Genomic DNA, 23,861 nt, shown 5'->3' with positions numbered 1-23,861 from the left:
TCATTTTGAGGAAGGGTATGGAGACGGAGACACTGCCTTCAGAAGTGTGCTCACCTAGAGCAGTGGTTCTCAAGCTTCCTCAGGCCGCGACCCTTTCACACAGTTCATGGTATGGTGAACCGCCAACCATAAAACTATGTTCATTGCTACTTCATAGTATACTTTTACTACAGTTATGGATCAGGCAACCCCTAGGAAAGGGTTGTTTGACACCCCCCTCCCAAGGGGTCACGACCCACAGGTTGAGAACCGCTGACCTAGATAGAGGTGATGTGGAGCTTTGAAGTAATAACTTTCGACTTAACCCTGGGACAGTATGGGGGATAAGTCACTTAGATATTCACTGGTTTTTTTAAAAAATTCATTAGATTGGTTTCGCTCACTACCCATCAATGGGTTGAGAACTGCCATTTCAACAACCCCAGAAGAAACCAAAGACAAACAGTGCCAGTCATTCAGTGGGTGGTGGTAACTGAGCCACCTGCGGCAGTTCTTCAAAGTTGGGTTGTTTCTGCGCATTGAGACCCTCACCCACAAGAAAGAGAGCCCTGTTTGTTCCCAACCCGGTTTAGCAGCCAGTCCTGTTTTAATTCGGACCCAGTTGAAGTGTTTGATTCACTGGGGGTGCGGACACAGTCCAGCTCCAAAGTCTTCCAAAACAAGGAGCTCTTTGCCTGAACAGTTGGAGGTGCTGACTGGCCTCACGCATTCAGAGCCAGCTTATTCCCCGGGACGACAGCAGCACTACCTGGGAGCGCAGCAGAACCCTGTGGAAGGGCGGTGGGAAGACCAGTGGTCTCTTGTAGCGTGGTGTAGTGCTATGATGAAAGGCCAGTTGGCATCTTCTTCCTCTCTAAGAGGCAACATGAGGTCGTGGCACACATGCTACAAGTTTGATTTGGTCATAGATGCCAAAGGCCAAGAGCCTTGTAGCGCTGACTAGTTGATGAATCACCCTCTGAAGATGTTTGTGGGTGCTCCCTGCTGGCACTGATAGGGCAGGAGCGAGGCAAGCCACAGCCCATCAGGCTCCTCTCCTGTCTCATTGCAGCAACGTTGTGGAGAAGTGTGTCACTCATGCCTCACGGACAGAGCGTGCCGTGCTCATCGATGAGGTGTGCTCCATGAACGACGGTCCCCACAGTGCCTTATACACCATGATGAAGGACCAGTACGCCAACTACGTGGTCCAGAAGATGATCGATGTGGCTGAGCCCGCCCAGCGGAAAATTGTCATGCATAAGGTAGGCTAGGCTGGATGGGTCCCAGGAGGGTGCAAGGCCTGGGTGACTTCCCTTCCCAAACCACCAAGGCCGGCATCAGTGGCTCTGATGAGGTGCTTGTCACTGGTCTGCCTCTCAGCTGTGTCCCTGACTGACCACTGTTCCTTCATCAGTAACCTGCAGGTGGGGAAGTCTCCGCCTCAGCCGCTATCGGGCGTTTCATTGATCTTCAGGCCCATCCCAACCCCTCTGACGCCTCCCGCTCCTTGAGAGCAGCCTGTCAGGCCAACAATAGTCTGCGTCTTTGCTGCTTGCCTTCCTATCTCTTCTTCACGAATTCTGCCAGCATTTACGATGCCCTGCCTGCGTAGCGTGCAGGCCCAGAGGGAAGGGACAGGTTTGATCCCCTCGGAGAGAGCTGGTGGGAAGGATAGTGGCAGAGCAGTACAGGCCTATGAGTGGGTCTGGAGTCTTGCCCCTGGGTCATGAAGGCTTTGCAGGAGAAGTCAAGGTGAAGGAGCTGCTAGGCAGGAGGAAAAGGAACCAAAATCTGACTCTAGTGGTCAGGAACTCACCCAGATAGCACCTGCAGAGACCCCAGGGCCTCCATCAGCAGAGCAGGTCCAACTGGCCCCTCAGACCCAGGGTCCAGAAAACAAACATACTGACAGGCGGGGCATCCTGCAGCTGTGCTTATGTCAGGCAGAACTGAAAACCTGTGGGTGCTTCTGTCTGAAGCCCCAGCCTCTGGATTCCCTCGGCCTTCTCGTCCAAAGAGGTGGCCATTGTCTGGCAGTGATGATCCACTTGCCCTCACTGAGAACAAGGTTCGATAATGAGAATCTTTGTTATGGACTCAAGTTCTGAGCCAGACGAGGCACCCGCCGGCCTGCAATTCACACAGACAATAAGCTGGATTGGTGGAGGCAATGACGGTTGAAGGTGGGCTGAGAGCCCCTTACACACAAGTGCCCTGTGGGAGTAGAGTGAACGCTCTCCCCACAGCCCTCCCTCCCTTCAGCAGAGGTCCCAGTGAACAAACTCCTCTCTGGGCATGCTCTCTGCATAGCACAGCTGTCCTACTGATAAACATGGCAGGGGGTGTGTAGTTCCAGTGTCACTGGGGAACTGTGGGGCCACCAGGCATTGTGGCAGGGGCCCCTGCTATGTGAATACAAAAAGGCTCCCAGTGACTAGAACCCTGAATCTTCCTGTGCAGAGGAACATGGTGTGTAAAGGCTTAGGAACAACCCAGGCTAGATACCAGGGGCTTTAAACAGTTTATGGGGGAAATTCCACTGGCCTGATTCCATTTTTCTGCTAATTTCTGAGGACCATTCTGCCCCCACTTAATATAGATATTAATGACTCTGTGGTGGCCTTATGATTAGATGTTGGGCTGCTAACCATAAGGTCTGTGAGCAGCCTCGGCAGCAGCGGGCATCGTGGGAGAACAGATAGTGGGTGGGCAGGACGGTGGTGCCTTGGGCTTCACATGGAGTGGACAGAATTGAAAGCTGCCATTTCACCCCTGCCTGTCACTGGTGCTATGACTTCGAAAGGCAGCTAGGGCTGCTCACACAGCAGATGGAGGGAGAGCTGACACAAAAACCGTGTGTCCTAGGCGCAGCTGGGGGTGGGGGCGGTGGGGAGAGGGCAGAACCTTCCCTGTCTCTGGGAGTGTGCAGCACGGCGGAGGCAGGCGGAGCCCTGGGAGCAGGGCGGGGATCAGGAGGGCCCGGGCTCTCCTTCTGTGGAACTGACACTCTGTCCGACATTCTGAGAGCATGTTTATTCACTGAGCTCCCAGCAGTGTTACTGGCATCTGATCGGCTCATGGTTCCGTAGTTGAGTCCCATCGAGAAGAGTTGTACAGTCTCCACCACCGTCTGTGCCCCTGATGCTCATCATTCACGCCTGGCCTCCCTGCCATCCTCCAAGCAAGCGGTTTTTTGTTTCTTTTGATCCACGTACTTTTCTGTGGATTATTTTGTTTGTTGGGTTTCTTTTTTATTTCCTGTTTTTTTTCCTCTTTTTTATTATTTTTAAAAATACTTTTATTGGGGGCTCTTACATCTATCATAATCCATACATTCATCCAGTGTGTCAAGCAAATATGCCACCGTCATCATTTTCAAAGCATTCTCTTCCCACTTGAGCCCCTGATATCAGTGCCCCATTTCTTCCCCCATCCGCCCTCCCTCATGAACCCTTGATAAGTTAAAGATTATCATTTCCATATTTTACACCGTCTTCCATTGCCCCCACCCAATTTTCTGTTATTGGTCCCCCTGAGAGGAGCTTATAGGCTGATCCTTATGATCAAGTCCCCCTCTGTGCCGTGCCCCCCCCCCCCCAATCCACCTGGTATCTCTTCTTGTTGGCCCTGAAGGGTTTATCTATTCTGGATTCCCTTATCTGTATACAGCAGTGTGCATGCTCTCATCTAATCCGATTTGTGAGGTAGAATTGAGGTCATGATAGTGGGGTGAAGGAAGCACCAAAGAACTAGAAGAAAGTTGTTTGTTTCATCGGTGCTATACTGCACCCTGACTGGCTCATCTCTTCCCTGTGACCCCTCTCTGAGGGTATGTCCAATTGCCTGCAGATGGGGATTGGGTCTCCACGCCATCTGCATCCCCCGCGCACCCCCCCAACCCCAATACACATTGGATATGATTTTGTTCTGGGTCTCCAAGGAACTTTTAATCCAGTTACTGTCCCTATAGATTTTATATACAGGAAAATTGTTTTAAAAGAGGAACGAAAAACAAGAATAACAAAGTAAAACATAAATATCTCGCAGAGTAAATCTAAATGGACCATAAAGGGGATGGAGTGAATTTTACCCTAACGGTGTCTATAACAATCTACTTTCCAGTGCTCTCTGGCTGTTAGCAAGGCTGGTCACACCCCTAGTCTGGCCACACCCACTTTGAGGGGCAATTCTGAGGTTGACTCACGGGGCCTGGCTCAGAACTGCCAGTCAACTCTGTGCTCCAGTGTGGGCCCAGTAGTGAGCTCGGGATTCCATGGGTGCCCTGGAGTAAACTGCCAGTGGTTGGGAGGTCTGGGCTTGGCTAGGCCCAGGAGCAGGTACCATCGCATGATTGGGCTTGGGTGGTGGGATTGGGCAGTCGGGGTACTATGTGTCTTGGGAGTGGCCAGCCACCCTGCAGAGTTCCCCTCCTCCCTCTGCTCTTGGGATAGGCCCCGAGGTTGGGTGTCCTGCTGAACCGGCGGGGGTGGGGAAGGGATGTTGCTCCAGGCTGGGTGCATGGACGTGGGGGCAGTGCTGGGATGGAGTGTCCATGGAACCATTTCTGACCCCGTCTGATCCAAATTCTCCTCCTCCCCAGATTCGACCGCACATCGCCACTCTCCGTAAGTACACCTATGGCAAGCACATCCTGGCCAAGCTGGAGAAGTACTACATGAAGAACGGCGTCGACCTGGGGCCCCTCTGTGGCCCCCCCAACGGCATCATCTGAGCTGGTGCCCCATGCTCCCTTCCCGCTCACCTCACTGGCCCACTGGTGAACCCAGCCAGCAACCAGAGACGCCCTCGGTCCAGGTCTGAGATGGGTAACGATCGCTCCAGGATTACCCCTCCAAAAACAGGATCAAATCCACATGTGGAAAAGCCTTTGTAAATTTGTTTAATTTTACTACGCATAACATGTACTAATTATTTTTTTTAATTGACCGATGCCCTGCTGTTTTACTGGTGTGGGTACTTGTACATAGGTCACCTGTGTCCACGAGGCCGCGTCTTTGTCCACTGTGTAATCTATAGGCCTTGCGTGGACACACTGTCAGGGCGCTTGATTTAACAAAAAAAAGTTTTAAAAAGAAAACAAAAAAGGTTTTTAACTCATTTGCCTCGCTGGCAAATTTTGCAAATAGCTCTTCCCCATCCTCGTTTTATTAAAAAACAAAAATGGCATAAAAAAACCTGAGAAGTTTGAATTTTAGTTAAATGACCCCAGGCTGGCATTTAACACTGTTTATAAAGATGAAAAGCTATACATACATATATATATACATATATATATAAAATGAAAACCGTTTCAGAGTTGCTAAAGCTCCAGTTTACGGCATTGAGTTATGAATTTGTCAACCGGCTTTTTCGGGAGGCTGTCTCAAGCAGACAGGGCTAGTGTGCGCTGTCTGTCTGTCTGTCTGTGAAGGAGGCTGCGGCGGCAGGAGCACCCAGGGAGGCTCTCGTGGCTGAGCAGGTGCTGTCGACACCACCAGCTGGATTTTTTTCTGTTAACATGGAAAGGCAAAATCTGATTATTTAGCATGAGAAAAAAAATCCAACTCTGCTTTTGGTCTTGCTTCTATAAATATATAGTGTATACTTGGTGTAGACTTTGCATATAAACAGAATTTGTAGTATTTTCTTGTTTTGATGTCTAATCTGTATCTATAATGTACCCTAGTAGTCGAACATACTTTTGATTGTACAATTGTACATTTGTATACCTGTAATGTAAATGTGGAGAAGTTTGAATCAACATAAAACACGTTTTTTGGTAAGAAAAGAGAATTAGCAGCCCGTGCACTCAGTGTATAGCCACACCTTTTACGGTAGTAGCATATAGTGTTGTATATTGTAAATTGTAATTTCAACCAGAAGTAAATTTTTTTTTCTTTTGAAGGAATAAATGTTCTTTATACAGCCTAGTTAATGTTTAAAATGAATTTAAAAACAACAACTTAGCTTGGTTTTTTTGTCATCTAGTCCTACAGTAGCGAGATCCTTTTAAATGTTACTCGATGATTCAGTTCACATTTGTGTTTTTTTAATCCTGAAGCAGTAATGTTTTACTTATTTTGTGACAGGCAGAAGGACGTGCAAAAGTTGAGCCCTGCCCTAGCTTTCCTCAGTCAGAGGCCTCACCTTGTAAAGTGTGAATTGCCCTTCCTTTTTGTACAGAAGATGAACTGTATTTTGCATTTTGTCTACTTGTAAGTGAATGTAACATACTGTCAATTCTCCTTGTTTGAATATAGATTGTAACACTACACGGTGTACATTTCCAGAGCCTTGTGTATATTTCCAATGAACTCTTTTGCAAGCACACTTGTAACCATATGTGTATAATTAACAAACCTGTGTATGCTTATGCCTGGACAACTATTTTTTGTAACTCTTGTGTAGATTGTCTCTAAACAATGTGTGACCTTTATTTTAAAAAATACAGAACTTTGAAATCTGAGTTTGTGCTTTTTAAAGCTCTTCCCCCATGGGGAATGCTCAGGGGCAGCCCTGGCCCGACTTGTCCCCTCAATTTTAAGTGACTCTTTTTTTAAGGTGTTCAGCTTTAACAGCGAGGAAATACCACGCACAAATCCAACTTCTCTTCCAACTATCAGAATTTTTATCTTCTGGGGCCTTGACCCCCAGGTTTCTCTCCTGGCCTCGTCTCTGTCCCTCAGCGGAGTCAGATGGAGGCAGAGAGAAGTCACTGGGCAGCTCTCCGCATCTCCCCTCACCCCGTTCCTGGCCCACTGTCCCCACGCCTAAGCTGTCCTGCTTTCCTCACTGGAGGACACCCTTCTCCTGCACCTCGGCTCCAGTCAGAGTGGGCTCAGCCTGGGAGGCCCCGGGGTAGCAGGGTAGTGGGGTCCACACCCACCGTGGCACCTGTAGACAGAACTCGACATGCTAACGCCTCTGGGCAAGAGGCAGGCTCGATGTTGCTGCTGCTGCTGCTGCTGCCCAGCCCTTCCCCTGCACGCAGGTCCTTGGGTGGCCCTGACCTGGCTGTGCAGGCGCCTCTGGATGGACCCTCTGACCCGGCTTCTGCCACTGACCCAGCGTCCCAGGGCAATTCCCAGCCCCAGGTTCCTAGCTGGACACTGGTCAACAGGGAAGAGATTCGCTGGCCGGCTCTCCTCATGTCACAAATTTAGGGTCCTTGGCAGAGGCCACTGGTGAGCTAAGTGCAAAAGATGTGCCTGGAGGCTAGGATGTGCTGTTGGCTCCTGTGGGCGACGTGGAGCCCCAGTTTCCTGATGTGTAGGATGGCGGGAGGTTCCTACCTCATGGGAGGGAGGAGGTAAGGCTGAGTGTTCAACGTGAAGACTTCCACCCTGTGTTGACTTCAAGTCTGGTGCATGCAGGCTTTTGAGTCATCTGGGATTTCATCTGGATTCAGTCTGGTGGTGCGGCGGTTTAGGCGTGGCCTCTGACTGCAAAGTGGCGGGGCTCATACCCACCAGCCGCTCCTCAGGAGGAAGACTGACTGCCTGTTCCTGTCACGATGACCCTATCAGACAGAACTGCCCCGTGAGCATCCGGGCCCGTTTCCTGGAGTAGAAAGCCTCATATTTCTCTCAAGGGACAGCTGGTGGTTTCCAACTACAGACCTCACTGCCACCAGGGCCGTGAGTCGCACTGACCCCATGGCAGCGAGTTGACCTGCTCCTGGAAGGATTTGCAGCCCTTGAAACCTTACCCAGGGTCCCTCTGGGCTACTGTCTGCTTCTGGGAAGATTCACAGTCTCAAGAAACCCCATGGGTCCTATAGGGGCCCTATAAAGGTTGCCCTGAGTTGGAATTGGTTTTTCTCTGAGGTCCACTTGCTCTGCCAAGTACCTGTGGCAAAGGTACGGGCACCCTGGAGGTACAGACTCATCCAGTGTCCAAGTAGCCAGAAGCCTGGGGGGTTGAAGGCACCCAGACGTGCCCCACAACAGTGTGGTAGTCGGCTTCTGGAGGTCACTCGTTGCAAATCCAATGGGGCAGTTAGTTGGACCCTGCGCGCACGGGCCTGCTGTGCGCCAGGATCAGCGTGATGCCACTGGCACAGCCGCCCACAGCTGTGTGGATGAAAGGGAATGAGGGCACCGGTAGGTTCACCCCACCCTGGCACAGGGATCTAATAAGTGGTCTCCAGGGGTGCTCTCCTCCGTTGCAGTGCCCCTTCTCGCAGACGCAGGGACAGCTGCGAGTCTGGCCTGGAGACCTTTCCTCGGTGTACTAGCAAGCTGGGCGGGTGCTGGGCAGACCCCTTGCAGCACTCACTGCCCTTGGGGCTCAGTGGGGGAGCGGGTGGCCTCTACTCTCCACTGTCACCAGTCTTCCCCAGGTTCCGTGTCCCAGGCTGCCAGCAGATGGCGGGCACCTGCACTCCAGCCTACTCCAGGGGCCCGCCACCCTTTTTGGATGCCCTGGTGGACACAGTGCCTGGCGGCTTGTGGAACGCTTTCCTAGCCAGGCTTCCTGCGGGCCTCCCCAGACCCTCAGAGCCAGCCGTGGTTCTGACCCATCAGGACAGACTAGAACCGCTCCCTGCGTGTTCCTGTGGCGTGAGCTGGGCACCTGGGAGCAAGGGTGGGATTCCGGCCCAGCCATCCACTGCGTCACCAGGCACCTTAGAAACGGATAGGCATTAGCTCTATGCAAATGAGTTTGAGACCCACCGAGAGGACTTTACTTCCCCCGCCACACCAAACCAAGCCAAACCCCGCCATCAAGGCCAGACCAGCTCATAACGACCCTGTGTCTAGGGCCCGGTAGACCTGCCCCTGTGACTTGCAGAGACTAACTCTCTACAGGAGTAGAAAGCTCCGTCTGTCTCCTGCAGAGCGGCTGCTTGCAACTGCTGACCATGCAATTGATCAGGCCCCCTCGTAATGGCTACACCACTCGGCCTCCCCCAGCTCCCCACACAGGGAGCCAGTAAAAAAGCAGTGGTTCTCAACCTGTGGGTCGCCACCCCTATGGGAGGGATCAAAGGCCCTTTCACAGGGGTCACCCGATATATCACAGTAGCAAAATTACAGTGCTGAAGTAGCAACGAAAATAATTTTATGGTTGGGGGGCTCACCAGAACGTGAAGAACTATCAAAGGGTCGCGGCCTGAGGAAGGTTGAGAACCATGGCAGGAAAGGATGGAGGAGTGTGTTGGACAGGGTTCTCTAGAGAGACAAACCAGATTGCTAGTAATTATATATATAAATATATTTATAAAGATAGATAGTACAAGAAATTAACAGTTAAATTATAAAGCAGTGAGACACTAGCAGTCCTTTAAGGCTTGAGAGCCGCCAGTTGCCAGTCCCCTTCTATAGAGAAAGCTGGGCTATATATATCCAGGCAGCAAACAGCAAGGCAGGTCCCCAACTGTCATCAACTGTCGGTGGTCCCCAGCTCCAGAGATGAACATTCCAATCATGTGGGCTTAAAGGGACCTCAACTTACAGTGACATAGTCCACAGGCTAGGCATCCCACAGGTAGTGTACCCCTTTAAACTGAGGCACAGAACAAGCAAGGCGAGGCTCACCGAGCCATGTTTATATCGGCCAGGCTGGCACAATAAACTATCTCAAGGAGTCATACAAGATGCTGTCATCTGGCGGTTGCTCTCTCCAGCCCCTTACAGCTGTCTACTCTTACTGAGGCCCAGAGGAAGACTGGAGGTGGTAAAAATACTGAGAAGAGAGCCATCCTTTTTGGGAATTGGTGGGGGCGGTGGGGAGACCGCCCCCCAAACAAACCAAAACAAAAAACCTGTAATCTTATGTAGTGATCTGCTGCAGCCACACGAGGGTGCTGTCACACAAGGAATATTTTGGAAGTTCAAGTTCAGGAGCCCTGGTAGCCTGAGTTGGGCCGTGGCCCTTGTGGTCTGCAGTTTGAAACCACCACCTGCGCTGCCCAAGAAAGACGGAGCTCTACTGCCGCTGGTTGCAGCCACTGTGCCAGTCCATCCCGTGGAAGGGCCTTCCTCTTTTTAACCGGCCCTCCAACAAGCCTGATGTCCTTCTCCAGGGACTGACCTCTCCTGACAACATGTCCAGAGTGTGTCAGGCAAAGTCTCGCCGTCCTTGCCCCTAAGGAGCATTCTGGCCATTCCTCTTCCAAGACAGATGGGTTTTTCCTTTTAGCAGTCCCTGGGACTGCAATATTCTTCTCCAGCACCACACTTTTTATGCACCGATTCTTCTACGGTCTTCCTTCTTCACTGTCCATGGAAAATGTGACGGCTTGGGTCAGACTCACCTTAGTGCTCACGGCAGTGACCTTGCTTTCCAACACTTTGAGGAGGTCTTATGCAACGAATTTACTCAACACAGCGCGTCATCTGATCCCTGGACTGCTGCTTCGATGAGCACTGATTGTGTGTCCAAGCAAGATGGAAGCCTATCGCTTACTCTTTTCTCTCCTTTGCCCTATGTCTTTCTAGATGAGCTAGGCAGAACAAACAATTTCGAGGAGAAAACAACGGGACCAGCGGTTCCAGGGGGAGCAGGGAGCCAACAAACTCAGGGATAAGGGAACAACAAGATCTAAAATTGATGGTGAGGAGGCCATATACTGCCAGGTGGGGTTTGATCTACTGCAATAGATCCGAGAGGAATTACTGAGAGCCGAATGGAGGGTGAGCATGACAGCGGGATAGGAGGAAGGTGAAAGGAAATAGAGGAAAGAAGTAAGAGGCAAAAGCTATTTAGCGATAGGCATGTATATATGTAAATATATTAACTTATAAAGAAAGGGATAGAGGCCAATGCACATGTATTTATGTGCTAACTATTAAGATAGACAGACTTCGGACCTCTACTCAAGGCCTCCCTAAGCACAAAAACACTTTGTTCTAATGACCAGGCACTCTTTGATACTCACCTTCCTGACACAATTGCAGAAAATAAAATGGGTGCATAAGCAAATGTGGTGAAGAAAGCTGATGGTGCCCAGCTTTCAAAAGCTATAGTGTCTAAAGGTTCTTAAAGGCTTGAAGTTAAATAAGTGGCCATCTTGCCGAGAAGCAAATAAGCCCACACGGAAGAAGCACATCAGCCTGTGTGATCATGAGGTGTCGACAGGATCAGGTATCAAAAGATCCAAAACAAACAATTATATCCATGTGAAAGAGGGGGGTTGGAGTGGAGACCCAAAGCCCATCTGTAGACAATTGGCTATCGCCCCACAGAAGGGTTACAAGGAAGGGATGATTCAACCAGGGTGGAGTATAGCACCGACGGAACACACAGCATTCCTCGAGTTCCTGAACGCCTCCCCCGCCCGCCACCACCACTACCTAGACCATCTAGCTAGACCAGAGCGCACACATTGGTACAAATAAGAGTGCTCAACATGTGCAATTCACAGATAAAACCCAAAGGAACAATAGTGGGAGTATTGATATCATGAGGGTAGGGAAATGGTGGGAGGAAGGGGAGAAAGGGGGAACACATCACAAGGTGGACATATAGCCCCCTCCACCCGAGGGGGACAAATAACAGAAATGTGGGTGGAGGGAGACAATGGACAGTGTAAGACACAAAAATAACAATAATACATATGTGAGGTAGGTAGTATACATGTGGGATTAATTGAAGGGCGGAGAAATAAATGGCTCGGTGAGCCTTGCCTTTTTTGTCTCTTGCTCTCTGATCATCGGACCAGTGTGCGGTTGCCTTGCTTGTTCTGTGCCTCAATTTGCAAGCTACACTACCTGTGGGACACCTAACCCGTGGGCTGTGTCACTGTAATTTGAGGTTCCTTCAAGACCCGCTTCGCCGCACCATTGGAATTTACATCTCTTGAGCTGGGGACTGTCAGACCTGTCACCTGGCTGACTGTTGGTGACCTGCCTTGCCGTTTGCTGCCTGTGCTGGGATAGCCTGAATTGCTCTACAGAGGACTACCTGGTGGCCCTCAAGACTTGAAGGACTGCCAGTGTCTCATAACTGTCTCACGGGAGTGAGTTGCACTGAGCCATTTGTACTGCTTTATAATTTAATTAGCTGTTTATTTCTTATGTTATATATCTATCTATCTGTATAAATACATATATAATTATTAGCATTCTGGTTTTCTCTAAAGAACCCTGTCTAACACAGTGGGAGGAAGGGGGAGAAAAGGGGAACACATCACAAGGTTGGATATATAGCCCCCTCCACCCGAGGGGGACAAGTAACAGAAATGTGGGTGAAGGAGACAATGGACAGTGTAAGACACAAAATAACAACAATAATACATAATTGATCAAGGATTCATGAGGGTGGGTGGGGGAGGAAGGGAGGGTAAAAGAGCTGATAAGGCTCCAGTAGAAAATATTGTAGAAATGTGGATGGCAACACATGTCCAAGTGTGTTTGATGCATTCGAATGATGTATTAAGATTTGTAAGACTCCCCCCCAATAAAATTAATTAAAAACAAAGGATGAAACCCTTTACAACTTCCATCTTTTCTCCATTGATCATGATGCTACCTATTGGGCCGGTTGTGAGGATTTGAGTCTCCTTTACATTGAGTCTCACTCAGCACTGAAGGCTACAATCCTCGATCTTCATCAGCCAGGGCTTCAAGCCCTCCTCACTTTCAGCAAGCGAGGTTGTGTCGTCTGCACCTTGCTGGGTGTTAATAAGCTTCCTCCGATCCTGATGCCACACTCTTCTTCATGTTCATATTCCAGAGTCACTGATGAGTTGCTCATCAAACAGTTTGACTAATTGTGGTGAGAGGATACAACCCCGATGCACACCTTTCCTGATTCTAAACCCTGCAGCACTCCCTGGTTCTGTGTGCACAACTGCTTCTGGATGCCTGTTCAAGTTCCATATGGTCGCAGTAACGTGTTCTCCAATCCTCATGCTTCTCCAGGCTCTCTGCGGGTGGTCAGGATCCACACGTCTGAATGCCTTGGCATAGTCAATAAAACACAGGTAAACAATCGTCCTTGTGCCACCTCCTCTTCTGAATCCAGCTTGCGCCTCTGGCGGCTCCCCGTCAATGGACCTTTGTTGGGTGCTCGTCAGCAACATTTTTCTTACATATGTTATAATGATGTTGTTCTATAATTTGAGCTTCTGCTGGGTCACCTTTCTTTGGAATGGGTGCAAAGATGGATGTCTTCCGGTCAGTCGGACAGGTAGCAGTCTTCCAGAGCTCCTGGCACAGATGAGCGACTGCTTCCAGTGCTTCGGCAGCTTCTGAAATGTTTCGGTTCATGTTCCATCCATTCCTGGAGCCTTGCTTTTGGCTGATGCTTCCGGTGCAGCTTGGGCTTCTTCCTTCGGCACCGCTGGCTCTTGCTCTTCTGCTGCCTCCTGACCTGGTGACTGTCGACTCGTTCTTTTTGGCACAGTAACTGTATTCTTCCCATCTTCTTCATTTTTTTCTTTTCCTTTTTCCTTCCACCTTCTTTGGGTGCTTCCTGCATCATTCAATATTTTGCCCATAAAATCTGTCAGTATTGCATCTCGAGGCTTAATATTTTTTCGTGAGTTCTTTCAGTTTCAGACGTCTTGAGCATCTTCTTCGTTTTTGTCTAAGTCTTCGCACAGTTCATTATAATGCTTTGTGTTCTCGCGTTGCAATTTTCTATTCCGCTCTTTCCCTTTGTCCTTTCCTCCAAGTGCCTTAGCTGCTCTCCGATGAAGAGCAAGTTTCAGATTCTCTCTGACATCCGCTTTGATCCTCTCGTTCATCTCTCGCTTTTTAATGACCATCATGCTCTTCGTGGCCTTCCACAGCTGCTCATCAGGCCTTCCGTCCCTCCGTCCGTCATTAGTGGCGAATGCTTCAAATCTGTTCTTGAAACTCAGATGGGAAGGACTCAAAGTCATCTTTTGGCTAGAGTGGACTTGTTTTTATTGTCTTCAGCTTGATCTTGAACTTACGTATGGGCATCTGTCGCGCGCTCAGTCTCGCCAGCAAGAAGGACGCGCCACAACAGGATTCTTCCACAGGCGTTTAATGCGGGTTCGATTTGCAGATGCAGAAAAAGACCCCGAAGCCCCAAACTACTGCTGCTTATATGCGCTCTATGGGGACGTGCTGTGCATTGATTGGTGCGTTCGCCAGAACCCTTATTAGCATACTCCAGGGTGGAGTCATGACTACATCATCTAAGCAGTGCGCATGCTCTAAGTGGTTGTTTACCACTTAACTGGGCCACCGCCCTGACTGCCCGGCGCCATCTTGTAATGGCGGCGAGAGCTGCAGCTTCCCACATCTCTTCCTTTCTTATTTATTTTAGGCCTAATCCATCGATCCACCCCGGAGCCTCCAGCAGCCCCAGGAGATCAAGATGGATATAAGAACCCAAATCTGGTCACCCTGATGCGTGCAATGAGCAGAGCTCCGCATGGTGCAAGGGCTGGCCAAGATCCAATTTCTGTCACTCTTCCCAGTGCAATGGGGTCTTCCCCTTGGGGTGCGAGAGCTGACAACTTATGGGGGTTAGTTTTCTTTTAACAAAGAAAGCCAAAGATCATGGGAACCACCGCGCTCAATCAATCGCTAAGAGCGCCTGCGCAATGATGACCTTGTCACGCCTTTGCTGAGCTTTAAGTTTGCAGAGCAACCATAGCAACAACACTCCTCCACAGCACATTATTGCAGCAAATGTAAACACCCCCACCCACTCCTTAAAGTAGGAAAATGCAGATGAAAGCCAAGAAGAAAAATTTTCAAGGGTAAGGGGTTCCACGCGTGTTCCATTCAATCGGACAACTTGATTCAGGAGGTCTTCTTGCAGCTGGTTCAACTCTTTGGTCCATTGTCCATTAGCGTCAATAGTAGCGCTGGATGGATCGCTGTCCTCTTCATTCTTTCTGCTCCCACGATCTTCATCCTCCTTCTTAATTAGTCTCACCAGTCTCTCTGGCACCCAGATGGGGTTTTCTTCTTCCTGTGGAAAAACACAAATTGCTCCCCTGGGCCTGATTAATATGGGGTCCGGGCCATACCATTTGTTGTCTAGGACATTTTTCCACCAGGCCATTTCCTTTGGTGGCTTTGGCCATTGCCCGTGTCTGTCTACAGCTGATTGGCCTTTCTCATTTAAAAAATTTAGGTGAAAAGGGTTAGAGATAAAGCCATTCTAGGGGTAGTGACCGTCACGGTCTCTATTCCCCCTTTTTGCTAACTCAAGAAGCTCTAGTTCTCGCCACGGGTACAAGGGCTCCGAATGGCGGGCACGGCTCTTCTTCTGTTGATCAACTTCCTCTTTTAATTTTAACTGCGCAGCCTCCTCATTTTTAACAGCTTTGTGCTGCTTCCTACGAGCTCCTTGTTCTTCCTCCCGTTCTGTTTCTGACATGCTCTCCTGAACATCTTCTAAAGCCTGCTGCCCTTGGTGCAATGGCTGCTCACACTCTTTGTCCTCAATGCATGCTTTCACTAGCTTCCAAATGGGTCTAATCCCCGGCTTCAGCCATCCGGCTTCAGCGGCTCGGTCTATGTCTCGCCCCAGCTTATTCCAGCTTGCGGATGTTAGCGAGCCTGTGGAAACAAACCATAGTGCTATCTCATCTATGTTTTTTACAAATTTACACAAAGTCTGTTCTGAAATTTTTAATCCTCTCTTTCTCAATAGGGCATCGAGAGCCGTAACCATAGTCTTTATTGCCGCGTTCCCCATGTTGCCTGCTTATGCATACAAGGACTTAACACACGGGCGCGCACAGATTTATCTACACCCGATTTATGCGCGATAAAGAAAAGGCGGCTGGCTGTTCGCCGTTAAAACCGAAAGCGGAAGTATTCACACGCCGACACTCAAGCACCAGCAAGCGGCTTAACAATCATTCAGGCTCATGTCTCTCAGAACTTACCGTTTCTTCCCACGCCGTGCGGTTCTGAATCCTCCCTGATGACAGGGGGGTCTCCGCTCGTGCCGGAGGTGGTCGTTCCCGAGTTTCGGCACCACTTGTCGCGCGCTCAGTCTCGCCAGCAAGAAGGACGCGCCACAACAGGATTCTTCCACAGGCGTTTAATGCGGGTTCGATTTATAGATGCGGAAAAAGACCCCGAAGCCCCAAACTACTGCTGTTTATATGCGCTCTATGGGGACGTGCTGTGCATTGATTGGTGCGTTCGCCAGAACCCTTATTAGCATACTCCAGGGTGGAGTCATGACTACATCATCTAAGCAGTGCGCATGCTCTAAGTGGTTGTTTACCACTTAACTGGGCCACCGCCCTGACTGCCCAGCGCCATCTTGTAATGGCGGCGAGAGCTGCGGCTTCCCACAGGCATCGACGGTGTGTCTGTTCCACAGGGGTCCCCTGGCCTGGGTTTATCTACTGATATTGAGCTTCTTTGTCGTCTCTCCTCACAGATGTAGTCCATTTGGGTTTTGTGTATTCAGTCTGCAGAAGAACACATGGATCGTCACCTTTGTATTTTCTTGAAAGAATGTGTTTGCTTTGCTATGAAGAAGTCGTTGGTCTTGCAGAATTCTCTCGCGTGATCTCCAGCTTCGTTTCTATCACCAAGATCACCTTTTCCAATGAGTGCCCGATCCTCTTTGTTTCCAACATCTGCATTCCGGTCACCAATGCACCTTGGCTGCGCTTCTGACCATTTCAGACGGAAAGCTCTGGTAGAATTTCCGTGCCACTAGCTGTAGAGGTTGATGCACACGTGTGCATAATAGTTCTTTTAAAAAATCATTTTATTGGGTACTCATACAACTTTTATCACAATCCATATATACATCAGTTGTATAAAGCACATTTGTACATTCGTTACCCTCATCGTTCTCAAAACACCTGCTCTCCATGTAAGCCCCTGGCATCAGCTCCTCATTATCCCCCCTCCCTCTCTGCTCCCCGCTCTCTCGTGAATGAATAATAGTTCTATCGACTGGATTTCCTTTGTATCCAGCCACAGACAGCTCTGTACCGCAAGGCAGACCTGGAAACGTCCTTTAATTGATGAATGTGATGGTGTCCTTCCCGGCGCAGTCAACCACAGGACTTTCTGATGCCAAAGGGTCACCACTAGTCCACTTTAGCTCAAGCATGACTTCATGCATTCCATCCCATTCTTGATAATGTCTGGTTTTCCTAGATTCAGGCTTGGTGTGGTCCAAGTTCAAGGGGGTGGCGGCGGGTTTGGGAATCCGTATAGAAGCAGACTGCCATGGTTTTCTGCCACCGGGGGAGGTCAGACCACCAGTCCTTCTGTGAAGCAGCTGAGTGCTTGGTCGTCAGGCCACCAGTGCTCCTGAAGCTATCGGGAGGACCTGCCACTGTCTTCAGTGTCTGCCCTCCACGTTGGTGCCCCCTGAGTGGACTGGCATCCACAGCAACTGTCTGTGTAACCCAGTGAAACACTGCCTGGTCCAGGTTTATCCTCCTGTTTATTGAATGTCTCCTCCAAATTTGGGACATTTGGCGACAGTTAGGCATGAATGTGGTCTTACGTGGGTCCCACACCTCCTGTTGCCCTTCCCCCACGGAGGACTGTGGACCCAGCAGGGTCACCTGGAAATGGTGGAGTGTGAGGTCCAAGGTGAGCTGACAGACAGGCTGTGGGATGCCCAGGGCACGCTCTCTCATTGGGGGACTGTCTGGGGACAGTCCTCTGCTGTATCCAGGGAGGTTCCTGTGGAGAGGAGCGAGGACATGCTATGGACCAGTGTCCCCTTCTCCTGCTCCTGAAGCAGAGGTGCCAGTGCCCACCCACTCCCATCCCCAGCCTCTGATGACTGCAGTCCACAAAGGACCCCAAACCCAAACCACCCATTGAAGCCACTCCTGAATTTCTGACCCACACAAGCTGTGTGAGGTACTGAATGTGGGCTGTGTTTGAGGGCAACACATCCCCCACAACAGAAAAGCAACCTCCCACATGTGCACAAGAACCCACAACCAATAAGAACTGGCGTAGATGAAGGTTATCCCAAGTCCGGCCTGCTCTCCTTTGAGGTCAGCCCGCCATACCCTCTGTGAGGGTCCTTGAGAGCCTGTGTCTGCCTCTACTCACCCCATCCCTCCTGGCTGCCCACCCTCAGAGCTCGGACAGATGCCCCTGGGCTACTCTGCGCTCAGGCTGGACGCATGTTCTTGACAGGACTGGACTAGTCCGCAGACCCCGGAGGCCATAGCCATCCTGCTCCCGGGCCTGGCAGCCTTGCCTCTGTCCTCAGTCCCAGGGTGGCGTGCCCCCACCCAGCCACCTCCGGTCTCGGCTGTCCCATGCCAGTGTGACTTCAAAATAATGGAGCTTGCAGAGGACCGGAGTAGACATTTCAGACAGAGTTATGGAAACGGCCACCAAACGCACGAGAAGATGCTCAGCGTCACTGGCTCAACCAAACCCGAACCACGCCCGCTGCCGGCCAATGGAGCCCCCAGCCTCATCTTCGTCCCGAGGAGTGGAGGCTCGACCGCTGACCGTTCAGGTAACAGCCCAGTGCCCAGTCCTCCATACCGCCTCGGCTCTTTTCATTAACCTTGTCGTTGTCGTCGTCGTTAGGGAGGGGATATCAAGTGAGTTTCAACTGACAGCAACCCTATGGCTGACAGAGGCAATTCCCCCGGACTCGCACCATCCCCCGGACTCACACAATTGTGACATTTGAGCCCATTGTCGCACCCACCCTGTCAACCTGTCTCGCTGAGGGGCTTTCTCTTTTGCACCGACTTTCTGCTTTCGCAAGCACAAGCTCCTTTCTCAGGGCCCGGTCAGTCTCGCCACCCTTGCTTCTGAAGAGCATTCTGGTTGCGTTTCTAAGAAAGGTCCGCGTGGTTTCCTGCTAGAGCGTGGCACGGTCCGCCATCTTCATCAGCACCATCACGGAACCCCGTTCACTTCTCCTCGGTCTTCCGTCTTCAGTGTCCCACCTTCCCATCCCGATGAGGCGTTTGGAAATACCATGGCTCGAGGCAGGCAGCTCGTGGTCCCCAGAACAGCATCCTCGCTTTTCCGTACTCTGAACGATGCACCACCTCGAGAAGAACGGGGATTCCAGGACATTTGATTGTGCTCATGTGGAACTTGTACACGAATCTCAAGAGGCAGTTGTGCAAATAGAGAAAGGGAGTCCTGCCTGGCTAACGGCCAGGAACAAGGTGTGTCAGGGCTGCATCCTCTCACCAGACTTATTCCATCTGTGTGCTGAGCCAATCCCCAGAGAAGCTGGAGGCTGTGAAGAAGAATGGGGCATCAGGCTTGGAGCAAAGCTTGAGTGATGCAGACGACACAACTCTGCTTGCTGACAGTGAGCAGGACTTGAAGTCCTTGCTGTGAAGGTCAAGGACTGAAGCCTTCGGGATGGTCGAAGACTCAAAATAAAGAAGCCCCAAAGCCTCTCAACTGGACCATTTGTTCGGTGACATAATAAATAGAGAACAGGTTAAAGCTGTCCTGGAGTTCGTCTTGCCTGGGCCAGTGCTTCACTGGGGAAAGTGCGGCACAGGCCCTCTCTAGCGCATTGTAAGGCAAGGACGTTGGGTTGAGGTCTAAGGCGAGCCTGACTCCAGCCAGGGCATTTTCAGTTGCCTCATCTGCATGTGAAGGCTGGGCATGGACGAAGGAGAACTGAAGAAGAATCCATGCATCTGATCGCTGGTGCCGCCGGAGAAGATGATGGGAGGTCCCTGGGACTGCTAACAAGACGGCCCATCTGCCTTAGAATCCGGACGGCCGAGGGGTCCTTAGAGGCAAGGATGGCGAGACTTCATCTCATGTACTTTGGTCTTGTTGTCAGGAGAGACCAGTCCCTGGAGAAGGACATCACGCTTGGTAAAGTGGAAGGTGCAGTGAAAAGAGGAAGCCCCCCCCCCCCACCCCACACACACAGGGTGGACGGACACTGTGGCTGCCACCTGGGCTCAGGCATGGGAACAACTGTGAGGCTAGCCCAGGACCTGGCGGTGTTTCCCCCCATTGTGTGTAGAGTCGCTACGGGTCGATGGCCCCTGGCCACAACACTGAGGCCTTGTGCAGCAGATGTACCCAGTGCAGCACGCCTCTGCATCTCTTGAGGCCGCTTCCGTGAGCATCGGTCGTGGGCCCCAGCAAGATGACTGACGGCGTCTATCCTTTCTCAGTTTGCCGTGCTATCATCTACCGGCTCAGGTGTAGGGAGTTCGGGTTTTCTTTACCTTGAGGTGGAATCCCTAGGAAGGCGGCAGATCTTGGTCTTCATCAGCCAGTGCTTCGAGTCCTCTTTGCTGTCGCCAAGCCAGGTGATGCCACTAGCACATCTGCCTGTCTCCAGTCCCGGTGCCCGGTCACCTTCCTGCTGGCGGCTTCTCAGATGACTTGCTCAGTGTGGGCGGCCTACCCCACGCGTTGGGCGCAATCACCCTGGCCGGCGAGGACGTGGAGCCATGGGAGTCCCGGGTACTGCTGGGGGGCAGGTCAGCGATGCAGCTGCTGCGGAGAGCAAGGCTGGCAGCTCCTCTGACAGCGGCGGTTCGGCCCAGCACTTCCACTCCTGGAGCCTTGAAGCAGCGCCCAAGCCAGCAGCCCGGGCCCGACCCTCATGGCCATACAACGGGCAAAAAGAAGGCAGGAAATGGGCCAACAAGGCATGGCAGGTGCGTCCCAGGGACAGTCCGCAGCCGGAGGGAGATGAACGTATTGCTATCCCATCACAGCATGAGGACCCCGGGGCAGAGCATGCAGGGAAAGTGCCAGCTGGTCTAGTGGGCAGAGATGCCCGAATAAACAAGCAGATCGAACCTGCTTTGGTCACCAGGGTGGGCGTGCCCGGGCCGGAGGGAAGCCCTGGTGGCTGGAGCTAGACCAGGGAGGAACGTGGACTTGGCAGTCATGCGCTGGGCTGCAATCTGCTAGGTCAGCAGTTGTGGGGGGAAAGGTCAGCCCCCCCCCCAAAACTAATCACAGGTTCAGTAAGCACAATTGTAGGGTTGAGAAACATGCAGATTATAATCAAGTCATAGAGAATGAGACAGGAGAGAAAGTAAAATAAATAAGTCAGACATATTTCATAGTAGCATGCTCACCTCCAGGATGGCCATGCTCTCACCAGCCAGGTCTGAGCACAGTGAGATTTTTTTGCTAACCAAGCCTTTTCTATCTCTTTAGGGGGCGTGATTACAGGTAACCACACGTCACAGGAATACAAGCAATAGGAGGGGGGTGTACATGGGCATAGGCGTAACAGGAAGGGGGTGAGCTAGGGGTGCACACATGATAAGAAGGGGTGGAACTAGGAGCATACATGTGACAAGATGGGCGGACCCTAGATTCATGATGGTGGCCTAACCTTGGCCGCCCTTGAGTGGGCTTGACCTCCCTGGGCTCTCCTTCAGGAAAACAATTTACTATTATGCTTATCAGAAGGGAGTGGGCCCAACTTGTGTGGGATAAACAGTGGTGACTGCTTGCTCTGGATGGCTGATAACCCTTAGGGAGAATAACCCCTGACCTACTTCTGTTGACCTCCAAGTGTATAGATATCTGCCATGTGTAGCAAGCAGCTAGGTTTGGGATATATTTGGGGGAGACAACTTGAGAGAAATCTTTCTGTTTCCCACAAGCAGTCAGTTTCAGGGAGGAGGCTTTCTGCCTTTGTGAAGACACAGTAGCGGAAACCCACAGGGCCAGTCCTGCCGGGACCTCTGGGCTGGCTCTGAGTCGGCACGGACTTGACGGCAGTGAGCTTGAGCTTTGAGGGTGTGTGTGTGTGTGGTTGTTATTTCACAGCAATAAAAACCGACCGAAAGAGTGGCCCCTGGGGTCTGATCCAGGGTGCAGACTTGGGAACCCCTTTGTCTTCCAGGGAAGGAAGCTGTCCCCCGGTCGCCAGCCAGGGAGTTGACCGGTCCAGGACCTGCTTCCAGAGGGAGCCTGCAGGATGGATGCCGGGGACACAGTTTGGCTCTCACAGAGGGAGGAGGAGGAGCCGGGCCGAGCGCATGAGAGGCAGAGCAGGGACCTGTCCCCAAGGGAAGCAATTGTTCACAGGCTGTGGCCGAGACCTAAGAGCAGCATCGGCTGTCCTTAACTGCCAGCGCCTAGGTCTGTCCCTGCACATGCCACAGGGTGGATCTGCCTCTGGAGCCCGACCCCGAGGGGCTTCCAGACCAGGGCCTTCCTGAGGCAGATCCCCAGGCCTCACTTCCTGCTGAGGTGCCCCTGGGCGGATCTGAACCCTCATCTCTTGGTTTGGAGAGGAGCACCTGTCAGTGCCACCCAGGGATCCTCCCAGCACACAGCAACTGCGCAAGAAATGCCGGCAGAGGGTCTGAGCGATCGCCCACCTCCCAGGATCTTGAAACCCACACCTGACCACAGGTAGCAGTGCCCCGAAGGGGAGGGGCCGTCCCCAGCGCTGTGGGCCTTGGGGACAGAAGGACCCCCACTTCCTCAGTCTCTTTCTGCATCCCCTGGCTCGGGTCCACTCCCCCTCATCTACTACTCTACCTTGTTTTGGTGTTTGGGGGGTTGACACCCAGCTGGCCTGCCTCAGGATGAGGTGAGAAAGAAAATCTACTTTTAGGGCTGCTTTTTTTTTTTCTTCCAGGAAAAAGATCCCAAATGTGCAATTTATTCCGAGGAGTGTGGGTGTGGTCGTGGAATGGTTTCTAGGACAGCTCCCTGTCCCCCCACTCCACCCCCCAATCACTCCTACGCATCTCCTTTCTCTCCCCTGGAGCCTTGGCGGCCTAGTGGGTTATGCGTTGGGCTTTGATTCCAAAGTTCATCAGTTGGAAACTACCAGCCACTCCCTGGGGGAAAGAGGAGGCTCTCTACTCTCCTCAAGAGTGACAGTCTCAGAAACCCACGGGGTGGGCCTGCCCTGCCCTGTCCTATCGGGTCTCTATGCGTCTGCCTTGACTTGGTGGCAGTGAGATTGTTTGTTTTGGTTTTCTTTCCCAGCACACAGAGCAGGCCGTGAACCTGTGCTCACAGCCTAGCCCCTCCTGCTGCCCCCACCTCCACCATCTCCTGTCCTTGTGACCTTGGATCAGTTGCTTTCCTGTCCTGCAGCTCAGTTTTGTTATCTGTAAAATGGAGACAGAGTGTGTCTTTCATGCCCAAGAGGCAAGATAGATGGAAGAGGTTTATATATATATAATTTTATTGGAGGTTCCACACATCAACCACATTTGTACATATGCTGCCATCATCATTTTCAAAACAGTTCTGTTAGGTCTCTCTGGAGCTAGAGCTATACCTCGGTCCTTGGCTCCGCGCGAGAAAGAATTCACACTGAAGCCTGGTTCGTGATCCAAGTGAGTTTTGTGAGAGAAGAAGTTTCAGGTTTACACGGCACCCATAGGACTCCTCGCGAATATGCAGCCTGGCGCAAGCTGCTCGGCGTCATGCAGAAAAAGTCTGTCTTGACTCTGGTCTCCTGTCTTTTCAAGGATTCCATGGGGAGGCGTGGTGGACGACCCCTCATCGACCCCATTGACTGAATTGAATTCACCTGGCCTAGGTGGGCCAATTGAGGTTCAGCGCCACCCATGCCTACCTGCGGGAAACCTGAACCTCTGAGCATGTGCAGCGCCACGCCTTTGTTCCCGTGCTTGGCTCTCTGGGCATGCGTTAACGGACATTCCCCCAACCCTGTGCTAGCCTGCCCAACAGTTTTTTTCTACTTGAACACTTGGTATCACTTCCTCCGGCCCCCCTCCTCCCTCACTCTCCCACCCTGGTGAAAGCTTGAAAAATTATAAATTATTATTTTCATGTCTCATACTGTCCGATTTCTCCCTTCACCTACGTTTCTGTTCATACCCCTGGGGAAAGGGTGTTATATATCAGCCATTGCTATCAGTGCCCCCTTTCTCCTCCCACCTCCCCTCTGCACTAATTTTATCGCTACTCCCATTACTGTTCCTGAGGGGTTCATCTGTCCTGAATTCCCTGTGTCTAGAGTTCTTTAAAAAAAAATATTAGGGG

At 51.3% G+C, this 23,861-nt stretch overlaps 2 protein-coding genes and 1 non-coding gene across 12 annotated transcripts in view; all 3 read left to right on the top strand.

Annotated features, from left to right (window-relative positions):
- PUM1 (pumilio RNA binding family member 1) overlaps nt 1-6,448 on the top strand; it is a 138,815-nt gene extending 132,367 nt beyond the window's left edge. For all 10 annotated transcript variants that reach the window (XM_075553309.1, XM_075553306.1, XM_075553267.1 and 7 more), the window contains 2 exons: nt 1,052-1,244; nt 4,583-6,448. In XM_075553309.1, the coding sequence (XP_075409424.1) occupies nt 1,052-1,244; nt 4,583-4,714 (325 nt within the window). In that variant the 3' untranslated portion in view covers nt 4,715-6,448. The remainder of the gene's footprint in view (nt 1-1,051; nt 1,245-4,582) is intronic.
- On the top strand, nt 2,012-2,096 carry LOC142438395 (small nucleolar RNA SNORD103/SNORD85). Its single transcript, XR_012782774.1, has one exon. It is a non-coding gene; the product is annotated as a small nucleolar RNA SNORD103/SNORD85 (small nucleolar RNA).
- An 11,821-nt stretch (nt 6,449-18,269) lies between the features above and the next one.
- The window catches only part of SDC3 (syndecan 3), a 49,457-nt gene continuing 43,865 nt past the window's right edge, over nt 18,270-23,861 (top strand). Inside the window, exons 1-2 of the mRNA XM_075527718.1 lie at nt 18,270-18,381; nt 20,203-20,327. Coding sequence (XP_075383833.1) covers nt 18,270-18,381; nt 20,203-20,327 — 237 coding nt within the window. The remainder of the gene's footprint in view (nt 18,382-20,202; nt 20,328-23,861) is intronic.

The sequence above is a fragment of the Tenrec ecaudatus genome, chromosome 1 (genome assembly GCF_050624435.1).
Source record: "Tenrec ecaudatus isolate mTenEca1 chromosome 1, mTenEca1.hap1, whole genome shotgun sequence".
Lineage (NCBI taxonomy): Eukaryota > Metazoa > Chordata > Mammalia > Afrosoricida > Tenrecidae > Tenrec > Tenrec ecaudatus.
The sequence above is the reverse complement of the archived record's forward strand: the minus strand, read 5'-3'. Positions and strand labels throughout refer to the sequence as shown.